Source organism: Carcharodon carcharias, chromosome 15 (assembly GCF_017639515.1).
Source record: "Carcharodon carcharias isolate sCarCar2 chromosome 15, sCarCar2.pri, whole genome shotgun sequence".
Lineage (NCBI taxonomy): Eukaryota > Metazoa > Chordata > Chondrichthyes > Lamniformes > Lamnidae > Carcharodon > Carcharodon carcharias.
The window spans coordinates 7387217-7412815 of NC_054481.1; the positions used below are offsets into that span (position 1 = coordinate 7387217).

General features: G+C 39.9%; 1 protein-coding gene across 5 annotated transcripts in view; it reads left to right on the top strand.

Moving 5' to 3' along the window:
- The window catches only part of snx29 (sorting nexin 29), a 523801-nt gene that overhangs the window by 139076 nt on the left and 359126 nt on the right, over positions 1-25599 (top strand). For all 5 annotated transcript variants that reach the window (XM_041206786.1, XM_041206785.1, XM_041206787.1 and 2 more), the window contains one exon: positions 20995-21080. In XM_041206786.1, the coding sequence (XP_041062720.1) occupies positions 20995-21080 (86 nt within the window). The remainder of the gene's footprint in view (positions 1-20994; positions 21081-25599) is intronic.

Below are 25599 nucleotides of genomic sequence, written 5' to 3' on the forward strand. Positions count from 1 at the left end.
TTGGAAATGGGGGAAAATTGAAAAGAAATTACAAAACTAAGATCAGACTTATACTTTGTTTGCATAGCTTAAGTTACTAAAGACATCATGGTGAATAACATTTTGCATAATATTTTTTACATGATCTGGATATACTTGTACAGCTCAGCTTTTTAATCCATTTTTTCATATGCCACTTGCAAGACTTTTTCCCTTTATGTCCAGGCTTCTTTCTATTATTGGCATGATTTTGAGGGTAGACTTCTTCTCTGATCAGGAGTTTTTTTTTTATTGCCAATTCTGTTGGAATGTTTGACTGTTCCTGTTATCATTCTTCTTTTACATGTCATTTCCATAGGCTTGCTTAGATTCAGAAGTTCTTGTAAATAGGTTTCATAAAACAGCTCTCAATAAATATCGATCTGCATTAATAATGACTGGCCTTTGATTGTGTTATTGCTTTTGTCTTATATTAGAACCTTAATGTTGGGTAGATCTCCTTCATAAATAGATTGAGATTGATCAGATCTTAACAAGGTGAATGCCTTATCAATTTAATTTCTCATATATTTGGTCCTAAAATTGTTAAATATGAATACCATCAATTGACTCAAACAAAGGATGACTGATTAAATCTGTGCATGCACTATTCAAGGATGTCATTCAAGAACTGATAAGTATGACATTCTGCTGAACTGTTGCATTTGTTTGACACTGAACTGATGCAGAAATAAAAGTCAAATCGATTTTCTACTTGGGTGTCATCTTATCCAACATGTCCGACCTCATTGTTATACCAACTGCTATTTTGAGCTAGCTATTTAAAAAAAAAACATTGAGAGGCCTGGTTATAGTTGGTTTAGTTTAATATTTTAGTGTTGGAAGGGGTAGGGTTAGAAAAAATATTGTCATATAGGACTGACTGGTTAATTAGCATACAATGCATTGTGGTCATCGTTTCATAGTTCTTTTTAAGCTAAGATTTTTAGTTGGATTCCTTTGATCATGAACTCCCCAAACTTGATTCAAACATGAGCGACGAAACGGAGATAATGCTGTCGTGTTTTAAAAGATGTAATTGTTTACTTGATTGGATTGCTTACGTTGCCCATGCTTTATGGATGATAATATGATGCAAAGAATGAAGAATACCATGCCTAATAGTAAGAAGAAATTTGCTTTAATGATCAAATGGATCATTTTTAAAGAAATAAGTAGGTATGGAGAAGGTTGCAGAGCTGGAGGAGTGACAAGGCAATAAAAGGGACTTGAGGGAACATGACAGTCAGAATTTTAAGTTGGAGGTATGGGGGTGAAACCCAAGGGAAAGATATGAGTGATGGATATGTGCAACTTGTCTGGGGATGGGATATGGGGAATCAAGTTTTGAATGAGTTGAAGTTTAGATGGTTGAGGATGAGAAGCTGGCTGGAGTTTGGAGGTGATGAAATCATGAGTAAGGATTCCAGCAACAGTTGTGCAGTTAGGGCTGGAGGTTGGTAATGCTACAGATCAACTTTTTGTGATGGGGAGGATGTGGAGTTGGAAATTCACCTCGGGGATAAATTGGATTCTAAGGTTGAGAATGCCATGAGACAGTGGGCAAGGGATGAAATTAACAAGAACATGAAGCTTATGGTAGGACCCAAAACTTCTTAAAGTTTAGCTGGAGAAAAGTGGGGTTTATTAAAGACTGAATTTTTGACAAATAGTCTTACAACACAGAGGTAGAGTGTTGGGCGGCATTAGTGTATTTGTGGAAGCTGATCTTGTGTTTGTAGATGCTGTTACCAATTGGCAGCTTCTAAGTAAGGAAGAAGAGGGGGACCAAGAATAGATTTTTGGAATTCTCAAGGAAAGAATGTTCGGAGATAGAGTGGTAGTTTGCCAAGACAGAGGGGTTGATGGTGTTTTTTTATTTGGGGAGTGAGATGGTGGTTTTGATGAGGAGGTGTGCCTCATGGTAAGATGAGCTCAAAAAGGACCAAAGGAGAGGTGCAGAAGAAATTAGAGAAGTCAGTTCAAAGCTTGAGTGGGGGAGTCTCAAGTTTGACTTGGTGAGCAAGTGGGGTGGGGAAGCTTTAGAGGTAGCTGAATGAACGATTTCAACATGAGTGACAAAGAAGTTCATTAACGTTTTAGAAACAAAGTTAAGCAAAGGACAAGGCTAAAGTATTAAATGAGTACTTTGATCTGTCTTCACCAAGGAAGCAGATGACATAAAAGTTACCCTAAAGGAGGAGAGAGATGCTATGTACAAGATAGTAATAGATAGAGGAGACATAATAAAAAGATTAGCGTTACTGAGACTTGGTAAGTCACCTGGTATAGATGCAATGTATCTTAGGAACCAAACTTAGAAATAGCAGCAGCATTGAAAGCAATCTTTCAATCCTAGTTGAATACTGGAGTAGTGCCAGAGGACTAGAGCTTGCTAATGTTATACCACCAGTCAAGAGAGGGAAGAGGTATAAATCAGGAAACTACAGAGCAGTCAGCCTAATGTCAGTCATCAATAAGTTATTAGAAACAATTATCAGGGACAAAATAAACTTTGATTTGGATAGGCATGGGTAATCAAGAAGGACCTAGCATTGGATCTGTTAGAGAAAAATTGTGTCTGACTAATTTATTGAATTCTTTAATAAGGTAACCGAGAAGATTGATCAAGATAATGTAGGAGATGTTGCATGTATAGAGTTTTGGAGGGCGTTCAACAAAGCGTTACATGAGAGGGGATAAGAAGATGAAAGCCTATGTAGTTAAGGGGCAAGTGGTGGCATGTAAATAGAATTGACTCAGTGCCAGGGAGGAGAGGATCAATATCGCGAGGTTATAGATTAAAATTCATTGGTGAAAGACCTCAAGGAGAGACAAGGGATAATTCTTTCACCCATAGTTGTTGAGATATGGAATGTTCTACCTTGAAAAGGCGGTGGAAGCTGATTCCATAAATGATTTTAAAAGGAAGTTAGAAGCACTTGAGAATGAAGAACTTACAGGGAGAAGAAATGATAGTGTGAGACTGACTGATTGCAATGCAGTTTTGATGGACCAGATGTCATCTTCCTATGCTGTCAGTTTCTATTATTCATGAACAATGCTGGATAACGCCACTCATTGTACTCTTGTGACTGATGTTTTGGTTTCCTTCAAAACTTGAAATTCATTATGCATAACAGCCTGTGTGCATGAAATGGTTTTCAAAGTTTTGAAAAATATAGCATTGCCCGGGTTCAGTAGCTCATGTTGGCTTAACTGTACACATATTTGGCTTCGTTATTAGAATAGATTTCCTGGCATGAAGGGAGCTCAACTTCTGTCAGTAAATGGGTTGATGAGATCATTTATGTTGTGGAGTTTCAGCTGGAACAATAATTGCTATGGTTAGACTTCCTTGAAGATCTGGCATGCACTGGTTCCACAAAAAATAGTATACACTGGTGCTAGGTTTGGTGCAGAAGTTACTTTGGCTCAAAAAATATTGGGAAAGTTTCTTTAGTATTAGTGCACTAGCTTCATTATTGGTTTGGTGGAGCCTTTCACCTGTCCAATGACTACAAACTGTGATAAGAGTGTGCAAGGTCAGAAAGAGCACCTGGTTGCTTTGATGATTGGCAGCTCCAAAAATAATTATCAAGTTTGGGATTTCAATATTTGAAAAGCTGTGAGAAAATTACTACATTGTGAATTTATATTGGGGAGAGCTTTATACACTCCTCCACACTGATCATCTTACGTCGCTCTTGCCTTGGATTCATGTTGGAATAGTGACTATGAGTTGAATTGCAATAAGATTATTTTAATAAAAGTTCATAGCAACGTGGCTGAACTTATTTGTTTTTATGCTGATTATTGTACCGATTATAACATGTTTAGAGGTTTAATTTTGTACCAGTTGGTCTAATGTAGCATTACACACAAAAAGTTGGGGACAATAGTAGCTCTTTTACTTGCCCCTCATATCTTCATGTTGTTATTTCTCTACAATTATGCTCCTCTTTTGCCTCTGCCCTTCTATTTATGCACTCTACTGCTTCTGTATGACTTTATCTTTAAGGTAGGATCTAATGGGTGGGGTGCCCTCGAAAAGAAACACCATTGGCTGCAGAAAAAAAACTGTCTTCTGTGGCTTCCTTCACATCCCTTCCCCCAAGGAACCACATCACCCTTTTGAGCACTTTGTAACCTCTAACCTATACCTTCCCATTATTTCTTCCCTTTTCTTTCATCCATTTGTCCCATCACAGCCCCACTTCTTTTCCTTTGAATTACTCAGCTGTGTTCTCCACTTCACCTTGCAGCATTGTACCTCACCTCCACATGCCTTCTCTACAGCATACCAAGCTGCTTATAAGGATAAGTGATAAGAGGTTTGTCACCTGAAACCTGTTTCCCCTTCACTTCTCTTAGCTGCACTCCCATTTTCTCTCCAACCTTCCTCCCTTTCCATTTTGTCATTCTCTTCCCTTTCTTCTCTCTTTTCCGTTTTATCCTTCTCTTCCATTTCTTCCCACCATCCCCTCTACTCCTCTATTTCCTCCCTTCTGTTCAAGCCTATCTTTTTGCTCCCTTCTTCAAGCCCCTATGTCCTATGCTCCCCCTCTTTTCCAAGCTCCCCAAAACCCTCATCCCCTTCATTCCCCAATCCTCCATTTTCCCCTCTTTATCTTCTCATTCACTTCCTTCTCCTCTCCTCGTTCTGTGCCTTTTTAGATCTCATTCCCTAAAAAAAATTTCAAAATTTAGTTTATTTTTCTTTTAAATGATCAAATTAGCATTAGGAAAAAGGCTTCTCTCTCTCTCTCTTTTTTCTCCAGCTTAATGAATTTTCTGAAATTGATGGAAAAAATAAGTTAGAACAATTATTTAAGCCTGGTTCTCTCCTCTTAGTAAAAAAAAAACCTCTCAATGTGCATTTTATCTTAAGGAAGCTTTGAAATTTATCATCAGGTAATTTTGAAAAACAAGAAGATGAGCTATTGTTGGAAGTGTGAAAAAAGAAGGAACAATATTCCATCAATATCATTGACTGAACACTACTGATTAATTCAAGAAAAATAGGTTTATGCTGGGACTGGATAATCTAAACTCAGCCTATAGAGTCACACTTCTGGGCAGTAATAAGTCGAAGTCCAAGCTTTCGGGAGGTGCTGAAGTTTCAAATAAAAATGAGTCAAGGTCTGCCAAGATAGAGAAGACAATTCAGTGGATAAATTTCAAATGGATTTACAACTAAGTTTCAGCACAGAAACAGTTGAATTTGACTAAGGCAATTCCCCATAATTAATAATGCTTTGTAGCCATCTTCATTTTTTTTGTTTTGTTTTGATTGTACCTCCTCTTAAATGTTGATGTGATCGCTTCTTCAAACACTATCTTGGGTATTGTGCTGTACCGTCTCTCATTCCTCTGCATAAACATATTTCTCCTTCTGTGTGCCTTAAATCTGCAAATCTGTTGTTATATCTACATCCCTTTGTTCTCAGAAAATGTCGCAAAAACTTAGCAGGTCTAACGGCATCTGTGGAGAAAAAAAAAGAGTTAACGTTTCGAGTCTGTATGACGCCTCTTCTTTATCCCCTTGTCCTCAACTGCTTAATCAATGGAAACCCCTATCCCACTCCTTCATAATTTGAAACATCTATCAAATTTCCCATAATCTCCTCTGTTATAATAAAAAGCCAATTTTTTCATGTCTTGCTTCATATTTGTCTTTCCTCATGTGATCTGCACATCCACCTTCTTGCCTCAACAACCTTCCTATGCCATGTAGCCCAAACCTGGACACAGTAAGCCAACTGCAATCTTGAATGTTTTTCATATATCCCCCATTACATATGGATTTTTATATTTTATACCTTTTGCCATGAAATTTAGCATTCGTTTGATTTTTCTAATGGTTTTGGATATTGAGCTGATCTATGAGCCTACTGCTCCTCATGTTGTCAAGTTTTCCATTCAAAGTAGAATTATTACTTTTTTTTCACCAAAATGCACTACCTCCCATTTTCTGACATTGAGTTCCATCTGCTCCCTTTTGCCAATTTTATCCTCTTCCTATTATTCCCTTGCAGTGTTTTAATGCTCATAATTATTTACTCGGGCTCCCATTTCAGAATTTTCTGCAATACCACTCCCTCTAGTTATATATGCAAATCATTGATGTATATTGTGAACAGAAGCAATCCAGGAATAGACACCACTACTCCTTCAGGTGCTCGGAGAATCTACCTTTAACCCCTTCTCTCAGTTTTCTCCTCCTAAATAGTTCTTATTCAAATTTGCTACCTTCCTTCTAATTCAGTGTCTCTCAAGCTTTCCCAGTAGTCTCTTATGTGAGACCTTGTTAAAGGCTTTTTGAAATTCCACATATACCACGTTTGCTGCATTTCCTCCATAATAATTTCATGTCTAATTAAAGATTCACATCTTACCCTGCCAAAAATGTTAAGCTAACTGGCCTGTAATAAGCTAATTCTGGCTCTCTTTTTGAAAATGGATTAATTGACTGCACCCCAGTCTTGTGGCACACACCAAATCTAGTACAATGAAAAACACTTTCTTCATATCCTCTGCTATTATCCCACCATGTTTTTTGTGTGAAATATGTATATTTTTAATATTTTGTTTTGGACCTTAGAAATTTTACTAAGGATAAAAAAGGGTAAATGAGAAAGTATTCCATAAAGAGTGCATTGAAAAAGAGAAACAGTTGCACAGTAAGTTCTATGTTGTCTGCTACTAAAACGCATTTTTTGTTAATTTTTATAATTTTCATGAATATCTTTTTATTGTTTCTATCTATATTTGTGGCAACATAATACAACATTCCCTCTGCTCCTCTGGCTGCAAGAATTCTGCGTAAATTAATTTGGACAGGTGCCATCCAATTGGTGGTTGGTATAAATGAACAACATAAAAGTGATTATGATATTATTCAGATGGAGCACGAAGATATTAAATGTGCATAATTAAAAAAATATCAAGCTGACGCCATGAGACTGATGCACGTCAGTACATAGTGGAGAGATTTGCTCTGCACCTGGAATGTGGGAGATGTGGCCCAGAAAGGCTTGATGATGATACTCAGTGGTGGAAAGGGAAAACTTACTTCGTTCTCTTGTACTGATTGCTCTCATTTTGATGAGCATAATTCAGTAAAATGTTTTTGTTGTTTCCTTTTTGAAGTTCTGTTTTGACACCTGGGCATTGAAAGGATTTATCCCAGCAGTACACAGCAGCCTGTCTGTTCTCTTGCAAGTGTCATGAAGAGTAATTAAGTTATAACTACGCATAATAACAGCAGTCATTATCATATCTTAACTTTATTTACATATTACTAACAAATGGACACTTTGTATGCAGTATTTATGTACCTGACAGATGAAGTGTTTAATAGCTAGATAAGTGGCAAAATTGAACTGCATTATATTATAGTATTCTACAACAATCAATATGGTCGTAGGATTCTCCAAATGACCATCTGGAGCAAAAATGTGGCACACTCTGTGCTAATATGGTTTATGAACTGCTTCAATTGGAAGATAGAAATATGATGAAATAATGTGCCCTGAATAATTATGACTGTGGTACCAGAATATCCCTTTGTGACCTTGGAATGAATTGAGTTTTTTTCAAAGCCTAGGCTTCAATGGTTAATATATTTTTGCCAGTAAATATAATGCATAATGTATTTGGGTTATTGTTGCTGTTTCTGGGGAGGAAGGGCTCCTGACCTTCATATCATGCAGTCAACAACTCTTATCTTTCTGGGCAGAAGAACACTCAAGGGCCGAAGCTTTGTACAATTTTTGTTGCAAATCCAACTGAATTCAATTATCTTTGACCTTATTTTGTGCTGTCATCACAATTTTGTATTTGTACTTTTAATATAAAAGCAGATGTAAATCAGAATGCCAAGAGATTTGTGAGATCACAGAGCAGTGGGATGGGCCATGACAAGTCAGGCTGAAAATCCATATTTTTTAACCTGGAGATAAGAGATGTTGAAAATAATCTTTAATCTGGCAGGAATCCAGTAAATGTCTTAAGTATGCTACTCCAAGTATAAAAAAGTTAGCAGACTGTTTGACTGTGGGGCAAACTCAAAATAGAGAGAGATGGCCACCACCGGGAGCTCACAGACATGTACTTGCAGATGTGGTTGCCTCTTTTGGATTAAGACCAGAAACCTCGGTTGATTATTCAGTCTTTAACCCAGCGGTGTTAACTGGAGTAATACTCCTGGTACACGGGTTTGAATCCCACCATGGTAGATGGTGAAATTTGAATTCATTAAAAGTCTGATTATGACCATAAAACTATTGCCAATTGTTGTAAGAACCCATCTGGTTCACTAATGTCCTTAAGGGAAGGAAATCTGCCATTGTTACCTGGTCTGGCCTATATGTGACTCCAGACCCACAGCAATGTGGTTGACTTGTAAAATGCCCTCAGAAAAAGGGATGGGGAATAAATGCTGGCCTAGCCAGCGATGCCCACAGCCCATGAACAAATAAAAAAAAAAATTGTGCCATGTTTGACTGCAGGGCAACAGCGAGTACACATGAGAAGTAATCCATTTGTAAAGCATTGAGAGACATTTTAAGTTGCTGCATTAATGTAAGTTCATTCTTCCTTCCTCGTAGGTAGTTGTTATGATATGGCAGATGGTGTGTGCCAAGTGGATAAAATCCACAAGGGAACTTGATTGCGCTATCGTAACCATTTTGCCATTTGTATCTATTTTGAGATGCGTGCCCTGAATTCAGAAGTAATAAGTCCACCAAAACTTTGGAGATTTAAAAAAAAAATAAAATTAAAATATTTATTAACAAAAAGATTTTGAGCAACTCCATAGGTCTGACAAGTCATTACTATAATAACTCCTAAAATCCCTAATTAACCTGGCTCCTAGTTACACCCCCTTTAAGACAACGGTCCAAAATAGATTTTAAACAGATCCAGCAAGTTAACACAATACCCTGGACAGTAGAATTCAGAATGGCTTTCTCCAGCCTTGGTTTCAGTAGGCAGCAGGCATATGCACAAATACTGGAGGCTTCACACACTTCTGTTAGGTCTTACAATGCCTTCCTCTGATACACAGCCTCATTCTCCTTTATATATGTTCCACCCTCTTTAACATGTAAATTCCATTGTGCCCATAGGTCTTTGGAGCTTTTACCTTTCACATAATATGCCTTTTTTTAATTCATTCACGGAATGTGGGCTTCGTTGGCTGGGCCAGCATTTATTGCTCATCCCTAGTTGTCCTTGAGAAGGTGGTGGTGAGCTGCCTTCCAGTGGCAAGAAATAGCATGCTTTGGATTATGGTCAAGGTATGTAAAAGTGCTTCTTTGAAGCATGTTTCAGACTTAGGCCTGGATTTTCGCCACGATGGAGAGCCTCTCTGCTGTTGCGAAAATAGCAGAGAAGGTCCAAATCTGCAAGTCAGGGGACCTACCATTTTTGCAGGGTTGGGAATGGGCCTGGATTGGGATTTGCACATGCACATTTTGCGGAAGCAGCTGCCCACAGAAATCAGCTGCCTCCAGACGTGTGATTTTGGTGTGAGAGGTGTCTGAAACCTGATGGGCGTAGAATAGACCTGGTAGGAGTAGGTCTGAACTTTGTGGATTCATTTGGATAACCAGAGTACCCTTACGGAGAGCCAAGATACCCCTTTGGATGTGGTCCCGTGCCACCTTTGGGGGAAGTCAGGTGTCCTTTGGGATTGTTGAAAGTAGGCATGAATGTGACTAAAAAGTGCATTAACTAATTGGAACTGTGAAGCTAATTGGAATTGTCAAAAGTGTCATGATGCACTGACTCCAGGAACTGTCAAACTGTTGAGGCATGTAACACTCCTGCCCTTAACTCTTTGAAAAACACTGTCAGAAATGTTTAAAAACTATGATTGCTTGTTATTTCACCCTGCCTGCAGACATAAGCCTTTGGGCAACCATTACTGGATTCATGCTGCATGACTAATTTCACAACGTCCATTATCACAATCAGGTGCCTGCCATTTCACAGTTTGACGGCTGCAAGTGTTTCTGGACTCTTTGAAGCGGGACTATGAATTCCAATGCCTGCCTTTATAAGGGATTATGCAACTGAATGAAATGTTTGTTGTTATGAGAGATAATGTAAATGTAGTAAATGGGTTTATGAATGAGTGTGTTTTTTATAAATAAAATCTGCAATCGACACATTTATAGAACTTCATTTTATCTTACCTCTGCATGGGTCCTGAGGTCTGCCCCTGGTGGATACTGGGTGATTTGGCATGTGTAAGGTATAAGGGCAAAGGGTGGTGGCTGGGGGACATAGGTTAGCATGGAGGGTATGAATGGCAATGGGTTTGGGCAGAGGTGCATAGGTTGGCATGGGGGCATCAGATGGCATGGGTTGGCATGGATGGGACATGGGGAGTGTTGGGGTGCTGTGAGAGGTGAGGGCTGGAGGACTATTATGTTTTACTGTGGGTGTAGGCCTTCCTACCAGCCCTCCTCTACGCTTGTTCTGGACACCCAGGGTACCACGCTACCTAGGAACGAAAATCCAACCTTCCGGGCCACTTTCTCCCAGGTCAGGTTTGTGGAGCCGGAAAATGTCCTGACTTTGCGCTCCCAACACGACATCAAAAGTCTATTCCTCACTATATGGCATAAAAAGTTGCATTTTCTGGCTGTCGTTATTTGCTGGACTGTAATGCCAAAATAATGCTAAAATTATTACAAACAGTATTACTATAGCCACAAAAATCCAAGGAAATTATGTCTTTAATCAGTGACCAGTCTACTTGCAATGTCATCAAACCCGCAAAACTTTGACTGCATCCCTGAAAATCTGGTTATGCAAGCTCTTGTTCAAAGCAGTGGCAATTGTGAATTGCCTGGGTTTGTGTTAGCTTTCTCGTCACATGGAGAAGCACTTAAAAAAAGGGCTGTGGGCTCAAATAATTGCAACGGTTACTTCTAGGTATAGAAACGAGTGTCAACTCATTTGTCCCCTCATATAACTGCCTGTTGTAATGAGTAAGAATGACCAGTGAGAGCAATTACTTGTAGCCGATGTCAGTGAGTAAACTAATCATACACAGCTTGCTTCGAATATTTCAGATATTCACAAAGTGCTTAAATATTTTTTTAACATTTACCTATAAGTCTGCTTTTGAAGACTCAAAATCCTTCCAAAACCAGAGGTTGATTTTTTTATCAAGTATAAAATATGAACTGTTGGTGTAAGTGGTTGCCATTTTGAAATGTTAAAAAAATCACCAGTAATTCAAATTAAATCAATGTGTCACGTTTTATTGAATTAATTAATTCTGCAAGGATACCTTTAACCACAAGCAGAACATTTTAAAAAATCATCATATTCATTGTCTTTGGCATCTGGTGCAAAATGTCTATCGCATTCATTATAAGCCACTTCAGCTACGGCATCAATATAATAATCCCACTATAGATCAGATTTAGTGCTTTTGGTTCTGGGATCGTGTCTCCATCCATTGAATTAGACATTCTGCATTTTTTGAATGATCTGTTGACAGCTTGTTCACAAATAGCCTCCCACAATTTGATGATGAAACAACTCAAAATATCAAGCAGGCAGCACGCGTATTTCCATTCTTTGAGAAGGTTTTTTTCTCCCATCAACCATCCACCTATTCCATTGGGCACCAACATGATCCTTGAATGGCTTGTTGAGGCAGACATCCAAAAGTTGAACCAAGGACGTTAGGCCCCCAGTATAGTGACAATGTGGATGTTATTTCTTGGCAAGAGCTGCTTGGTATCATCTGTTGTATGGGATCTGAACATGTTCCACACTAATAAGCTATGTTCTTTGTGAATGTGATTATTGATCGTTCTTTGTGATTATCAATTCATAACTTTGCTCCGTCCTCAATCATCCAATCATTGCTATGGATGCGCTCAAAAACCCCTGCAGGGAACTTGATTTTTGGCATGGTTTTTTATGTTTCAAGATTACTATATGCTTTAATTTACTTCCAGCTGGTGCCACTGTGAATCTTGCCTTCTCCTGTCCTGTGATTTTCACTGGAGCTGTTTTCAAACCTTTCTACCCCACAGTTCAGTTGCTGGCCATATTCAAATTCATGGGCATTTCATCCATGCTGGCAATGTGACATGATGGGCACTCATGCTTTTGCCGCTGTGATGATGAATGGCTGGAAACTGGTAATTTTGGCATTGAGGGCTTTTGGCAGTCACTGAGCGAACTTGACCTTCTGCTGCAACGTTAGACACTTTCGTTCCTCAAAGCAGATACACCAGTTAGCTGTTGCTCAGAAGTCTTTGCTAGACTCAGGGTTTGAATTGACCCCGTTAAGTACATGTGTAGGCTTGCATTTTTGGTGATAATGTAGCCATTCTGTTTTCAAGGGTCCATTCCAATACATGCTTCTTCAGATCAGGTCAGTGGGTGGTCCCTGTTCTCAATGGTGCATTTGACCTCGGGCACCTTTTTCTGGGCAGATTCACCCTCCTTCCATTCTCCCACCAGTTTTCCAATAACACTATATTCCCTTGCTGCAGCACAGTTATTTGACTAGTTAGCAAATGTTACAAATTTTAGTTCGAAACTAGCTTCATACTTCATACTTTTGGCTGGAGGAACCATTTCTGTTCATCGTTTACTGTGTGCAGTCTACTCTGTGTGGATGTGTCTTAAACTCCAGCGCATCTTCTTGGCTACGTGGCCTGTATCGCCTGCTTCATCCCATGTGCCAGCATATAAAGTGAATAAAACATGCATTTCTGTGATGAAAAATTAAGGCTCACTCTTAATGCGAGCATCGCATTTCTTAGCAGAAAAGGTCGGTCGATATGGCCTAGACATGATTTTTGGCTCCACAAAATGGGGTCGTCTTATATGCCAGGTGGACTTATACACCACAACCTACGGTTGTTTGAAACAGGTTATCACAAGTGAGGAGACAATCGCATATTGGATATCAAATTATCACTAAACTGTGAGCATCTTAAATTGGATAACTTTTTAAAGTGATGGTAGCATCGTCATTGAGTAAACTAATACTTCAGAGCTTCCTGATTTGCCACGGTCCCAATTCTGATATGGAAACATAGGATGGGGGAAGTGGTTTTTACCTGCATTGCCTGGCTGATAACCTGGGGCAGCAGATTGCCTGCGCATTGCAAAAGCCACCTGATTTTCATCCCTTTTAAGTTATTATGGGTACGATAGTCTAGTAGTTTATGCTATTGAACTGTAGTCACACCATGGAAGATAGAGAATTTGAATTCATTTGAAAGTGTCAAAAAAGATAAGGCTGGTGTCGGGAAAAGTGACCCGTGAAGCTGTTGGATTGTTGCAAACGTCCAACTTGTTCACTAATGTCGTTTAGGGAAGGGTTTCTGCTATAAAAGCAAAAAACTGCGGATGCTGGAAATCCAAAACAAAAACAGAATTACCTGGAAAAACTCAGCAGGTCTGGCAGCATCGGCGGAGAAGAACAAAGTTGACGTTTCGAGTCCTCATGCTGTCATTACTTTTTCTGGCCTGTTTGTGATTCTAATCGCATATCAGTGAGGTTGATTTTTTGTTCCCTCTGACATAGCTTGGCAAGCCAGTTAGTTGGGGACAGACAGTAAAAGCCAACTTTGGCAGTAATGCTGACATCTGCGAATGAAGTTTTAAAAGAACCCCAAGGAATAACTTTTAAGTGGTTTGGAGCAAGGCTACATTCAAAGTAGATGGGGAAGTTTAATCATGACAGCAGGCACTGCTGGTAGACAGGATCAACTTAATACATAAAACCAAACACTTACCGGTATTAGCTGCTGATAGAAAGCGGTTGTTAGAAATGAAAATTATCCCTGTGGGAATTGCTGCTGAATGGGATATAATTATAGGAAAGGATAAGAAGCTGTCTGTGTTTACCATCAATGGAGCACAGTCTCCAAGTGGCTGCTTTGGTTGTCAGGTTTGACATAGTGGTGGCATTCTGTTTTCTAAGTCAGATGGTTGTGGTTTCAACTCCCTGCAGGGACTTCACATGAGCTAATTTCACTCTGCCGTGAAGTACCCAAGGGAATGCAGCACAGACAAAGGTGCTACTTTTGGATGAGATGGTAGCCCGAGGCCTTGTATGCCCTTTCAGATGGAGTTAAAAGACCCCACACCACATATGAGATTTGGTGACTTCTAGTGTCCTGGCCAGCATTTATCCCTCAACCAACAGCTAAAGCAGATAATCTGGTCACTTATTTCATTGCTGTTGGTGACACATTTCAGTGCAAAGATTGGCTGTTGTGTTTCCTGAATTACAATGGTGCCTGCACTTCAAAGTGCTTCTTTGAATGTGTTGAGTTAGCAAAAGGGCGCTGTTTAAATGCAAGTTTTTCTTGACTGGCTGAATCAGATGTCAGTGTGTAAGGAATGTTCAAGGAGTAATGAGACCTGAATAATTTCACAAATCTCTTGTTAACTGGAAGGAAAGCTCACCAGTCGTATTGCATATTGTCAATGGGAGGGTAGGCGCAGGAGGAATTATTCAAATTATTTAAACAAACATTTCTTGACCTTTGGCAGCGATGCAATTATTCGACATGCAATCCTAGCTAAAGAATCAATTGGGGGATCACCATCTCAAATTTGTATATTCCATGGTAATAGAGTTCAAAAGCTCGTTGCAATCATGTAGACTCTTCATGGAGGGTCTGAAGGCTTACCGACACAAAATTACAGTGGGGTTTGTATACTGGGTAGAAGAGAATTTAATTCAAAAATAAGCAGAAACTGCATATTCAATGATACATTGGTCTTTCTAAATGATAGTATAATTCTTGACAGATGAAATATAGATGAACTGCACATGACACATTGACAACCTAGGAGACTGAGTAAAAATTAAAATGCTTTAAAGGCAAGACTACCTGATATAAATAACAGGGGTGATGAAAAATTAGGAAATGTGTGATAAGTCAAAAAGCATGAGTAAAACACCATCAGAATGAGATGGCCCCACTAGGGTCATCTGCCACTTGTTTGTCCTGCTTTCGACCCTTAAGGTCACCATTAGCACATTCCTTAGATAATATCACCACCGTCAACACCCCTTTGTCCTTTTGTCTATGACATCTTTGGCAATCTCTTTGCCTTCACCTATCAGTGGCCCCCTATCGAGCTCTACCTGTCCCAGCCCCTTCTACCAGCTTACGTTTCACCACATTTCTATATTTCTTTAGTTCTGATGAAGAGTCATTCGGACTCAAAACGTTAACTGTATTCCTCTCTGCAGATGCTGTCAGACCTGCTGAGTTTTTCCAGCTATTTTTGTTTTTGTTTCAGATTTCCAGCATCCGCAGTATTTTGCTTTTATCAGAGTGAGAATTGTTAGCCAAATGAGAGTTTTGTACACAAATTTACATTGCATAAGGAATAAAGCAAGCCAATTTGAAGTACCGCTTTAGCTGTAACCAAAAAGCAGGGTCCTGGCTACAAGCTGGGCACGACTGTGACCTAAATGTTCCAGGCTATCAGGTCTTTAGAAAGGTCAGGGAAATTGAGAAAAGAGGCTGAATAATGTTGATGAAAATCACAATAGGTGAAAGAAGGATTTTGTCGTTGACTGTACCTAGATATAAGGATGATGTCTACTTGGGCCTTGAGTTTCTGCCAAGGGTCTTCACATGGCTGAACAGACTGATTCTTGACTGGTAGGTAGATCTTTGGTCACATAGGGCAGGACATCCCACAAGGTATTCGGATCAGGAGTGTGAGATATGCTTCCTTCTCTGCCATTGTTTTGCTCCATCATTAAGGTGTTGGGACTCAACGTGATGCAGCTTGATGGATAAGTCGTCACCACTTTGTACAATTGATAGCAAACTCTTCCCAGTCATTTAGGCCAATACTGGTGCCCTTCAAGGAGAGCTTCACCGTGTCTTTGAAGCATTTTCTTTGTCCCCCTGGAAAGTTGGCCATTTGAGAGTTGAGCACTTTGTGTTGTTTTTCTATGTTAATATGCTGCTGTCGTGTTCAAGTGACACTAGACACTGAGACAAAAACAAAAGTAGCTGGAAAAGCTCAGCAGGTTTGACAGCATCTGTGGAGAGGAAGACAGAGTTAACTTTTCAAGTCCATATGACTCTTCATCAGAACTCTGACACTAGACACTGAGACGATGGAGGTCTGAACAAGACGACGGCTTTATTGCAAGTGTGCACGCAGGGGACACAGCTCATGGAGAGACTGCCTCCCCGATTGTAGTTCGTTTCACACGTTTAGACACTTATCAATCATGTCGGTTGCTTGGGTGTTCTGATTATCATATGGCTACAAGCTATGTAGAACTATTGCAGTACTTTGCACTTCTTTGTGAAACTAGATGAGTCTCTGGTTGAGGAATTTACAGTGGTCACGTTTCTTTGTGTTTTAAAACAGGTTTCCACTCAATCTGTTTACAGCAATAATTTCATTTTAAAGTTAAACGAGTTTCTGGTTTACATATATTACAGTGGCCATGTCCTCTTTGTGTTAATTTAAGGAGGTCTCAGTTAAGTATGTCTCGACCCCTTTTGATGCCTACAGCCATGTGTCACCCCCTTTCTATATAGTTGGCTAATAATTTCAATATCTATATCTTCCTTCACATGCTGTTTAAATGCTCGTCATTATTCTTCTGGGAATAATCGTTCTGTACCTGTGTGGGTCAAATGAGCGGTGTATGATGCAACTGTTGTTTAAATATTCAGCCCTGTAATTATTGCTGAGTAAATTAGTTGAGCTTGAAAAATAATTGTGTCATGGGAGATGTTAAGATATTAAATTAATTTCTGAGTGATACAGTGCTGATAATTCACCAAGGACTGTGACTCGAGTTGGCCATGCTCAAGGAACGTGTATAAATTTCACACCTGACTTCAGTACCATGTTGCGTTCATACAAGCTGATTTTTTTTTCCATTTTTAATTGTTTCGGTTGATTTTGCACACCAGCAAGGGTATGGCACCTTTATTAACTTTTGAATGTTCCAAAGCACTTCACAGCTAATGGAGTGTAGTCATTGTTTTAAGGAAGGAAAACATGCTTGCCAGTTTGTGCACAAGGCCCCACAAGCAGCAATGCGCTAATGACCAAATAATTTGTTTCAATGGTTTTGATTGAGGAATAAATGTTGGCCAGGACACCAGGGGAAACCCCTGCTCTCCCTAGAATAGTGCAAAAGAATCTTTCAAGTCCACATGAGGGAGCAGGTGTAACCCCAATTTAATTTTGATCTGAAAGACAGTACCTGTAACACTGCAACAGTCCCTCAGTACTGAGAAGTAATTGTGATGAGATTGTAACAGGGGCTATCTTTTGATCTTTGTGGGTGCCTTCATTAGGGTGAATGTGGCAAAGAGGAACGGAGCATAATGATGAGGACTTGAATGTGCCTGATATGCCCAACCTGTTTTAATTTCAAAGTAAAACTTCAGGGAGGGCAAGAGCAGTAGAGAATTTGTTTCCCTGTTTGGCAAGTTGAGTTTAATGTCGTCCACTTATTTTTGATGGCTTTTCACCTATGCAGGGTGTCATGTATGATTTTCTTTCAATTGTGCAATTAGGAGACTAATCAGTTGGACTCAGACAGCATCACGCCATCGAAATTATTCTTTTCTTTTACCTGCTTTATAAAAACAAAATATTGGATGCTCAGAATTTGTAGTGAAAGCTGACAATGCTGATATACTCAGCATCTGTGGAGAGAGAAAGTGTTTTAAGTCTATATTCTTTCATTGGAAAGTAAAATTTTGAGATTTAAGAAATTTGAGATTGTAAGGAGACAGAATGGGAGGAAAGAACAAAAGGGAAGGTCTGTTATAGAATGAAAGGTGGGAGACATTAAAAGGCAAAAAGGGTTTAATAACTGGCCAAATAAAGAAATAAAATACGTATCCAGAGGTGTAAATGGGATAGTAGAATCTTGAACAAAAACAGAATTACCTGGAAAAACTCAGCAGGTCTGGCAGCATCGGCGGAGAAGAAAAGAGTTGACGTTTCGAGTAGAATCTTGACATGGGAACAGCAACACCTTCAATTTCCGCTCTGAGTCACATAACGTCCTGACTTGGAAGTATATCGCCATTCCTTCGCAATAGTTGGGTCAAATTCTTGGAACTCCCTTCCTAACAACACTGTGGACATTACCTGCACCACATGGACTGCAGTGGTTCAGGAAGGCAGCTCACCACCATCTTCTCAAGGGAAATTAGGGATGGGCAATAAATGCTGGTCTAGCCAGCAACTCCCACAACACCAGAACAAGTAAAAACAAATAGCAGCTGTCTGAGAAAATGGGAGTGGTGGTTATGACCTAAAATGATTGAACTCAATATTGAGTTTGGAAAGCTGTAAAGTGCCTATTCAAAAAGTGAGGCGCTGTTACTCAAGCTTGCATTGGGCTTGATTGGAACATTGTAGAAGGTTGAGGATTGAGAGGTTGGAATGGAATGTAGAAATAAATTAACAGCTGACTGGAAGTTCAGGGCCACGCTTACAGCCTGGGTGAAGGCGTTCTGCAAAGCGATCAGCCAATCAACATTCGGTCTCCCCAGTTTAGAAGGGACTGCATTGTAGCAGTGAACATGGTGCACTATAATGAAAAAAATGAGTAAATCATTGTCCCACCTGGAATGAGTGTTTCAGGCACTGGACAATGGAAAGTGAGGACTTAAAAGGGCAGATGTTGCATCTAAGAGGAGGGTAGCGAGGGTTTAGGGAGGGAAGTCTAGGGATGGCATTTAATGTCTTGTTATGACTGGTATGGGAGGAATGTGCACTGATTAAGGGTGGGCTGAGCATCTTAAGTGACCCTTAAGGGCTTCAACTGGCCTCCAGATGGGTAGGCTGCTCTGCAGGCTATACTATTTAATTTAAATGTTGAATTTTCTCACCAAAATGGCCAATTGTGTACCTAAACCTCTAAAAATCAATGATTAATTTATTTTTAAAACAAAACTTCTTTTAACAAGTTGTAAGTACTGGTTAACACACATTTGTAATCGGGAAGTATAACTATCGATCTCTTCCTAAAGACTTTCTCCAGCAGACACACACACACACACACAAACACACATACACACAGACAAACAGAGTCTCTCTGCGGCGATGGGCTTTGGAGGATGGGCATTATAAAATAAAGGATAAAGTCCACAGGGTCTCGAAGCTGTCGAATTGGAACGCTCTGTCATGTGAAGATAGGTTGCTGGTCCCGGTGGATGTCTGGAAGTTCCCACTACTAGTCTCGGCTTTGCAGGTCCAAATGCAGACCAGTTACACTTGGAGAAGGGTTCTCTGGCTACAGGTTGATAGCTAAACACAATTTTAGGTGAGGTAGAGAAAGGGAGCCAGTCAAGGTAGCTGCCTTTCCTCTGCTTGTTCTCCATTAAAACTGCTTGCAAAACTTGAGTTTTTTTTCTCTCTCTCCCATGTGACGACATTTTTTGTCTCCCAGCTTCATTAACTAAAGTGCTTTGCAGTCTAACACAAAAAAAAACTCTTCAGGTACCATATAGGTCAGGTGATTTCTTGAAAGAGGCCTGCTTGTTGACAGTTCCAAGGTGAACTTATGACGTTTTTCGAAAATAAAAAGCCATGTTAGCATCCGGATGACCAGATCATGCCAGGTCCATTTTATAGAAGAAAACTTCAGTCTACAGCAATACGATTCTAACAGTCTCTGACCACAGCAGCCCCCCCGCAGTGACACCCCCCTTCTCCAAAGTGGATTTGGGGGGTTGTTGTATGATTGGGTGGGATGGTGCAGGGTGAAGATTGCACCTCCCTCTGACGAAGTCCAGGGCAGGAAGGCTTGAGGACAACCTACCCCCTGGAGGCCTTGAGACCTTTAAGGGTCACTTAAGAGCCTCATTCTACCCTTAATCAGCACTGCGTGGGAGACCATGCCATGTAGGCCTATTATGGGGAATCCCCGCCATGTTCGAAAATCTGTACATGATGGAAGCATCCACTGACAGGAATGAAGGGACCTAGAGTAAGACACCCCCCCCCCCCCTTGCCTTTTAAAATAACCCTACACACCTCACCTTTCTGGGACTTCCCTGTCAGGCCCTGGTGAGCTTGCCCCACTCATCTTTCTTCTGGGGCACCAGCATCGATCCCTGGTGTAGGCTGCACTGCAGTATTGGCAGTGGCAACTACTTCCAGTGGCACTCCCATTACTGGAGAATTGCCGGCCTCACACCAAGATTTCCGGGGGGAAATTTCCCTCTCAGAAGCCGGGAAGCCTGATGGTAGGCAGGTTGGCGCTTGATTGGGATTAAATCTCCTGGAAATGACAACAGCAGGGTTGTCACGGTTTTTGAGCCAGTGGATGGGCCCTCGCTGCAGCCATTAAATCCTGCTCAAGGACCTTGGCAGCTGATGACACAGCTGCCAGTGGTGGAGTGACTAACATCAGGGACGCTTAAGAGGCCAGAGTTAGAGGAGCAGAGACATCTCAGGGTTTTGCAGCTTGAGGAGATTGCTGAGGTAGGGAGGGGGTGAGGCCATGGAGGGTTTTGAAAACAAGAGTGAGAATTTTTGATTCAAGGCAGTGCTTACCCGGAAGCCAAGTCCGCGAGCACAGAGGTGTTGGTGGGACCGGACTTGGTGCAAGTAGGTCACGGGCAGCAGAGTTTTGAATGATCTCAAGTTCTTTGACAGCCATGATGTGCCAGTATGTTTCCGTAATTTCATTTATGCTCAGTATTAAATGCAGATTTAATTTCAGTTTCATTCGAGAAATGTACATCAGTTATGCAGGACCATTTTGTTAATTCAATAATCAAATATGTTAAAACTATTTTAGTGAAATATACTTTTAAAATAACAGTCTTGCAGTAGATAAATGCTGAGTATATTGCAAATATACTGTTTAAGTCATCGAGTCCTATTGTGCTACTGTGTAATTGTTTTTCATTTAAATTCATGTTATTTTGATAAACTAACAGACTTCTCTGGTGCCTGCAGGGAAAACGAAGTGTTAAAGGTGCAGTTGAAGAAGTATGTAGGAGCTGTCCAAATGTTAAAGCGAGAAGGAGGACAAGTGAATGATGGTAAGGATGTAGCACTAGCCTTTGGAGAGGTGGTGTATTAAATTAATTTATGAATTGAAACAGTGAGGACCAGGGGTACAATTGGTTCAGATTTTGCAGTAGTAATGATGACAACACTGTCAGCGTTTGTTGTTGTTGATGCCTCTCTGGAACCAACGGCGACTTCTGGCATTCGAACATGCACAGTTAAATGTGGAAATACAAAAGTTGCTGCCAGTGATTTCCTGCTCCTCCACTGTTGAAGACTGTGCAGGCTGCAACCAATTGGAAGTTATTAAACTGACAAAGAACTTCCCCTTTTATGCTGTAATATTATTTTTGAAACCCCAGAAAAAGATACAGCTTGACAATGTGGTATAACTGGCTTATTAACGGTGCACCAAGTCAAAACGACTGCTGAGGAGCATCTCCGGCCCTTGAAAACTAATTTTATATGTTGTGCAATATCAGATTCTTCTGTTATAGAACAAAAAATGTTGGAAGCACTCAGATCGGGCAGCATCTATGGGTAGAAACAGGAGTTAACATTTCAGGTCGAGATGATATTTCATCAGAACTGATTCTGAATCTGAAAGTTAACTCTGTTTCTCGCCACAGATGTTGCCTGATCTGTTGAGTGTTTATAGCAATTTTTTGTTTTTATTTCAGATTTCCAGCATCTACAGTATTTTGGTTTTTTTATGGGTCTCTGATTAAAAATTGCAAGATTTTCAATGTAGTAATTTTTTTAAGTTTACGATATTAGGGCTTTTAATTTGCATATCCCAATTATTTATTTCGCTGCCTGTAAAATTTAATGTCAAGCATAATCGGTGCATTTTACTTCTCGGTTTGCTGTCTGTGAGAATATTTCACTGTGATTGGCTGCTTTCCCTGTTTCATGACATACATTACTTATGGGATGTTAATTGTATAGTAATTGAGTGTTTAATTGTATTCAGTCAGTGGGCATTAACTGGGAATTCACGTGTTTCCGTATATAGGAGTAGACAGAAGCTGTTCAGTTTGGAGGTGCATGTTTGTAGTGTGTGTGCCCGTAAATAAAATCTTATTAGTGTGTAAAGATTAGGCTTCACTTCTATCCTTCACCATCTGGTTATCTAGAGTTTTTTTTATTTGTTCATGGGATGTGGGCGTTGCTGGCCAAGCCAGCATTTATTGTCCATCCCCTAATTGCCCTTGAGAAGGTGGTGGTGAGCTGCCGCCTTGAATCGCTGCGGTCCATGTGGTGTAGGTACACCCACAGTGCTGTTAGGGAGGGAGTTCCAGGATTTTGACCAGTGACAGTGAAGGAACGGCGATATATTTCCAAGTCAGGATGGTGAGTGGCTTGGATGGGAACTTCCAGTTGGTCATGTTCCCATGTGTCTGCTGCTCTTGTCCTTCTAGACAGCAGTGATTGTGAGTTTGGAAGCTGCTGTCTGAGGAGGCTTGGTGAGTTCCTGCAGTGCATTTTGCACATGGTGGACACTGCTGCCACTGTGTGTCGGTGGTGGAGGGAGTGTGTTTGTGGATGGGGTGCCAATCAAGCGGGCTGCTTTTTCCTGGAAGGTGTTAAGCTTCTTGGGTGTTCCTGGAGCTGCACTCATCCAGGCAAGTGGGGCGTATTTCATCACACTCCTGACTTGTGCCTTGTAGATGGTGGACAGGCTTTAGGAAATTGGGAGGTGAGTTACTTGCCGCAGGATTCCTAGCCTGTGACCTGTTCTTGTAGCCACAGTATTTATATGGCTGGTCCAGTATAGTTCCTGGTCAGTGGTAACCCCCAGGATGTTGATATCGGGGGATTCAGCAATGGTAATGTCATTGAATGTCAAGGGGCATGCCTGGAGAACCCCGTGACTTGGTGTCAGGTTCAAACTGATGACAGGAAAGGTGAAACCCACACCATAGAGATTCTCAAACTCTTTGAGATCGGCAGTGAGGGGATGTTGCTTCGCTGCTGGCCACAAAAACCTGGCCAGTATAATTTATCAGGATTTTGCTTCAAGAGTAAAAGTGTAATTTCTCTCATATTGAGATCTTGAAAAGAAATTCCGTAACACCCATCCGCCTTTCTACCTCATTTTCCTTCTTTAAGACACTACTTAAAACCTACCACTTTAAACAACTTTTGATTCCTGACCTAATATCTCCCTAAGTGACTAGGTCATATTTTGTTTTATAATACTCCTCTGCGCCATGGGATGTTCTATTACATTAAAAGCATTATATCAATATGTTATTGTTTTAATTGAATGTATATGGTCAATCATGAACACTAGTATAGAGAATACAGAATAATTGCTGTATGGAGTAGAGAGGGGTAATCTTCAAGTGGTCTTTTCTGTCTGGATGATGATTAAGGGCCCAAAACTTCTGACATTTTAACTGCAGATCACGTGATGAGTCAATCATGTACTTGAACTGCAATTTAACATTTTCCTCAGGAAATATTTTGCCTTAAAAGTATTCCTTGATATGTTTACGGGTGGTAACTTGGTAAATTTTGATTAAGACAGCTCAGAATGGGTTTACCACCAAAAAGACATTTTAAATTGTACTGTCAATTCACCACCTGTGAATAACCCCATTTTACACAACTGAAGATAACTTGTAAAAAATATAGAAAACTATTCTGTGGTTAGATTGGGGTATACCAGTGGACCTCTCAGTGAATTTAAATAGAAATCACTCAAAATCTTTAAAAATGTATCTGCACAGCATGCGCAACTCCTGGTAACTAAGAGATTTGGCTCCCCTTTATAAACTGCATAAAATTAAACCCGCAGTGTGTGACTCTCGCTCTAATGCCTCCTGATATCCTTCTTTCAGCTGTGTGATGTGATGTTGCTGTACAGTAATTGTCACATTCCTCCCTGTCATGCCCTCCGGCACCCTTAATCATAGTCAAATTTATGATTAGCCCCTGCGCCCAAAGTTCCAGCTTAACCTTTGGAGTCTTATTGAAGGTGTGAAAATAAGTGCAATTTTAAAAACCCTGTGGTGATTAATTCACCCTGAGACATGACCAGTTTGATAGGTGGGGTCTGCTTCCAGCATGGTACTTTCAAAACTGGTGCAGAAGATTGTGGTAACTCTATTTATGCTGAATGGACATTACGCTTAAAATCTTGTGATCTTTTGCACTGGCTACAATGATATTGGGGGATTTGCGCCAGGTAAAGCAGTGCAACACGGTGGTGTAACAATCTGTTCATTTTATTCACTAAAATGAAAGCAAACTAATGCAGATGCTGGAAATCTGAAATAAAAACAGGAAATCCTGAAAAAACTCAGCAGGTCTGTTAGCATCTGTGGAGAGAGAAACAAAGTCATCTGAAGAAGAGTCATTTTGGACTTGAAATGTTAACACTGTTTCTCTCTCCACAGATGCTGCCAGACCTCCTGAGTTTGCCCAGTGTTTCCTGTTTTTATTCCTTTTATTCATATGCTTTGCATATTTTGGGTTTCACTTCTGCAAAATTATGATGCAAAGATAAAGAGGTCATCGGGTTTTAAATTTTATTTGCTCAAAATAAAAGATTGGTGCAACTATGAATGAGGAGATTGAATCTGCCTGAATGTTAGGTGAATAGAACCCGGAAGGAATGGAATAGGAATAATGCTGATGCATCACAATAGAGTTAATGAGACTGAAGAACTGAATCCAGAAAGGACAGAACCCTCTGGAGTCTGGAAGAACTGGGGCTGGATAGTGGCAAACAATTAGGTTGTTTGATAGTTGAGAGACATCCACCAAAGCCTTCACAACAATTTTGGTGCTTTTAATACCTCTACTGTTTTAATTATTCATTTCTATTTTCAATGAATTTTAATTGAGTTACTTGTGATACATGATGCTCAGCTAGCCAAAATATTAATTAAGATTTTAATTTCTTGGATCCCTTCCATTTCTGAAATAAGCATTCAATGGTGACATCTATACAGCTCCCACTAAGGAAATAACGCTAAATGCCATCTCTGTAACACATCCTTGTGATACAACATTTCTAGTAGGCAAAAATGATTGGCTTTATAATATTTCAGAATGCAAGGAAAATAGCAATATTTTTTCCTTTTTTCTTTAAAAAAAAGGAAACTTCAACCCTTAAGTTATTTGCAAGGCTTTTCCGTTTCTGCAAGTTTTATTGCAAAATAAAAATCTCTGTGCAATTGAGCTTTTTAGTTAAATTCTCCTGTAATTGAATAAACCTGGTTTCAGCTATTATTGTGATGCTATATCTACTGTTTAATCTTTTAGAGTACTTTTCTTATAACTAAGTTTTACCCTTTAAAACAGCGATTTCTAAGGAAAAAAATCTTGCCTTGTTTGTTAATAGTTTGTGGCAGCAGTGGATAGTATTATTGATGCATTATTACTAATATTGTTGCTTTGCATGCGTTAATAATGTGGTGTACACTTCATTTAGGTCATTTGTCATAGCAGCATTGCCATTTGTGCCTTTAAAATGTTTGTTCCAGATCTTTTTATTGTATTCTATCAAACTCAGCCTGCTGTAATGATTTCTGAAGCAAT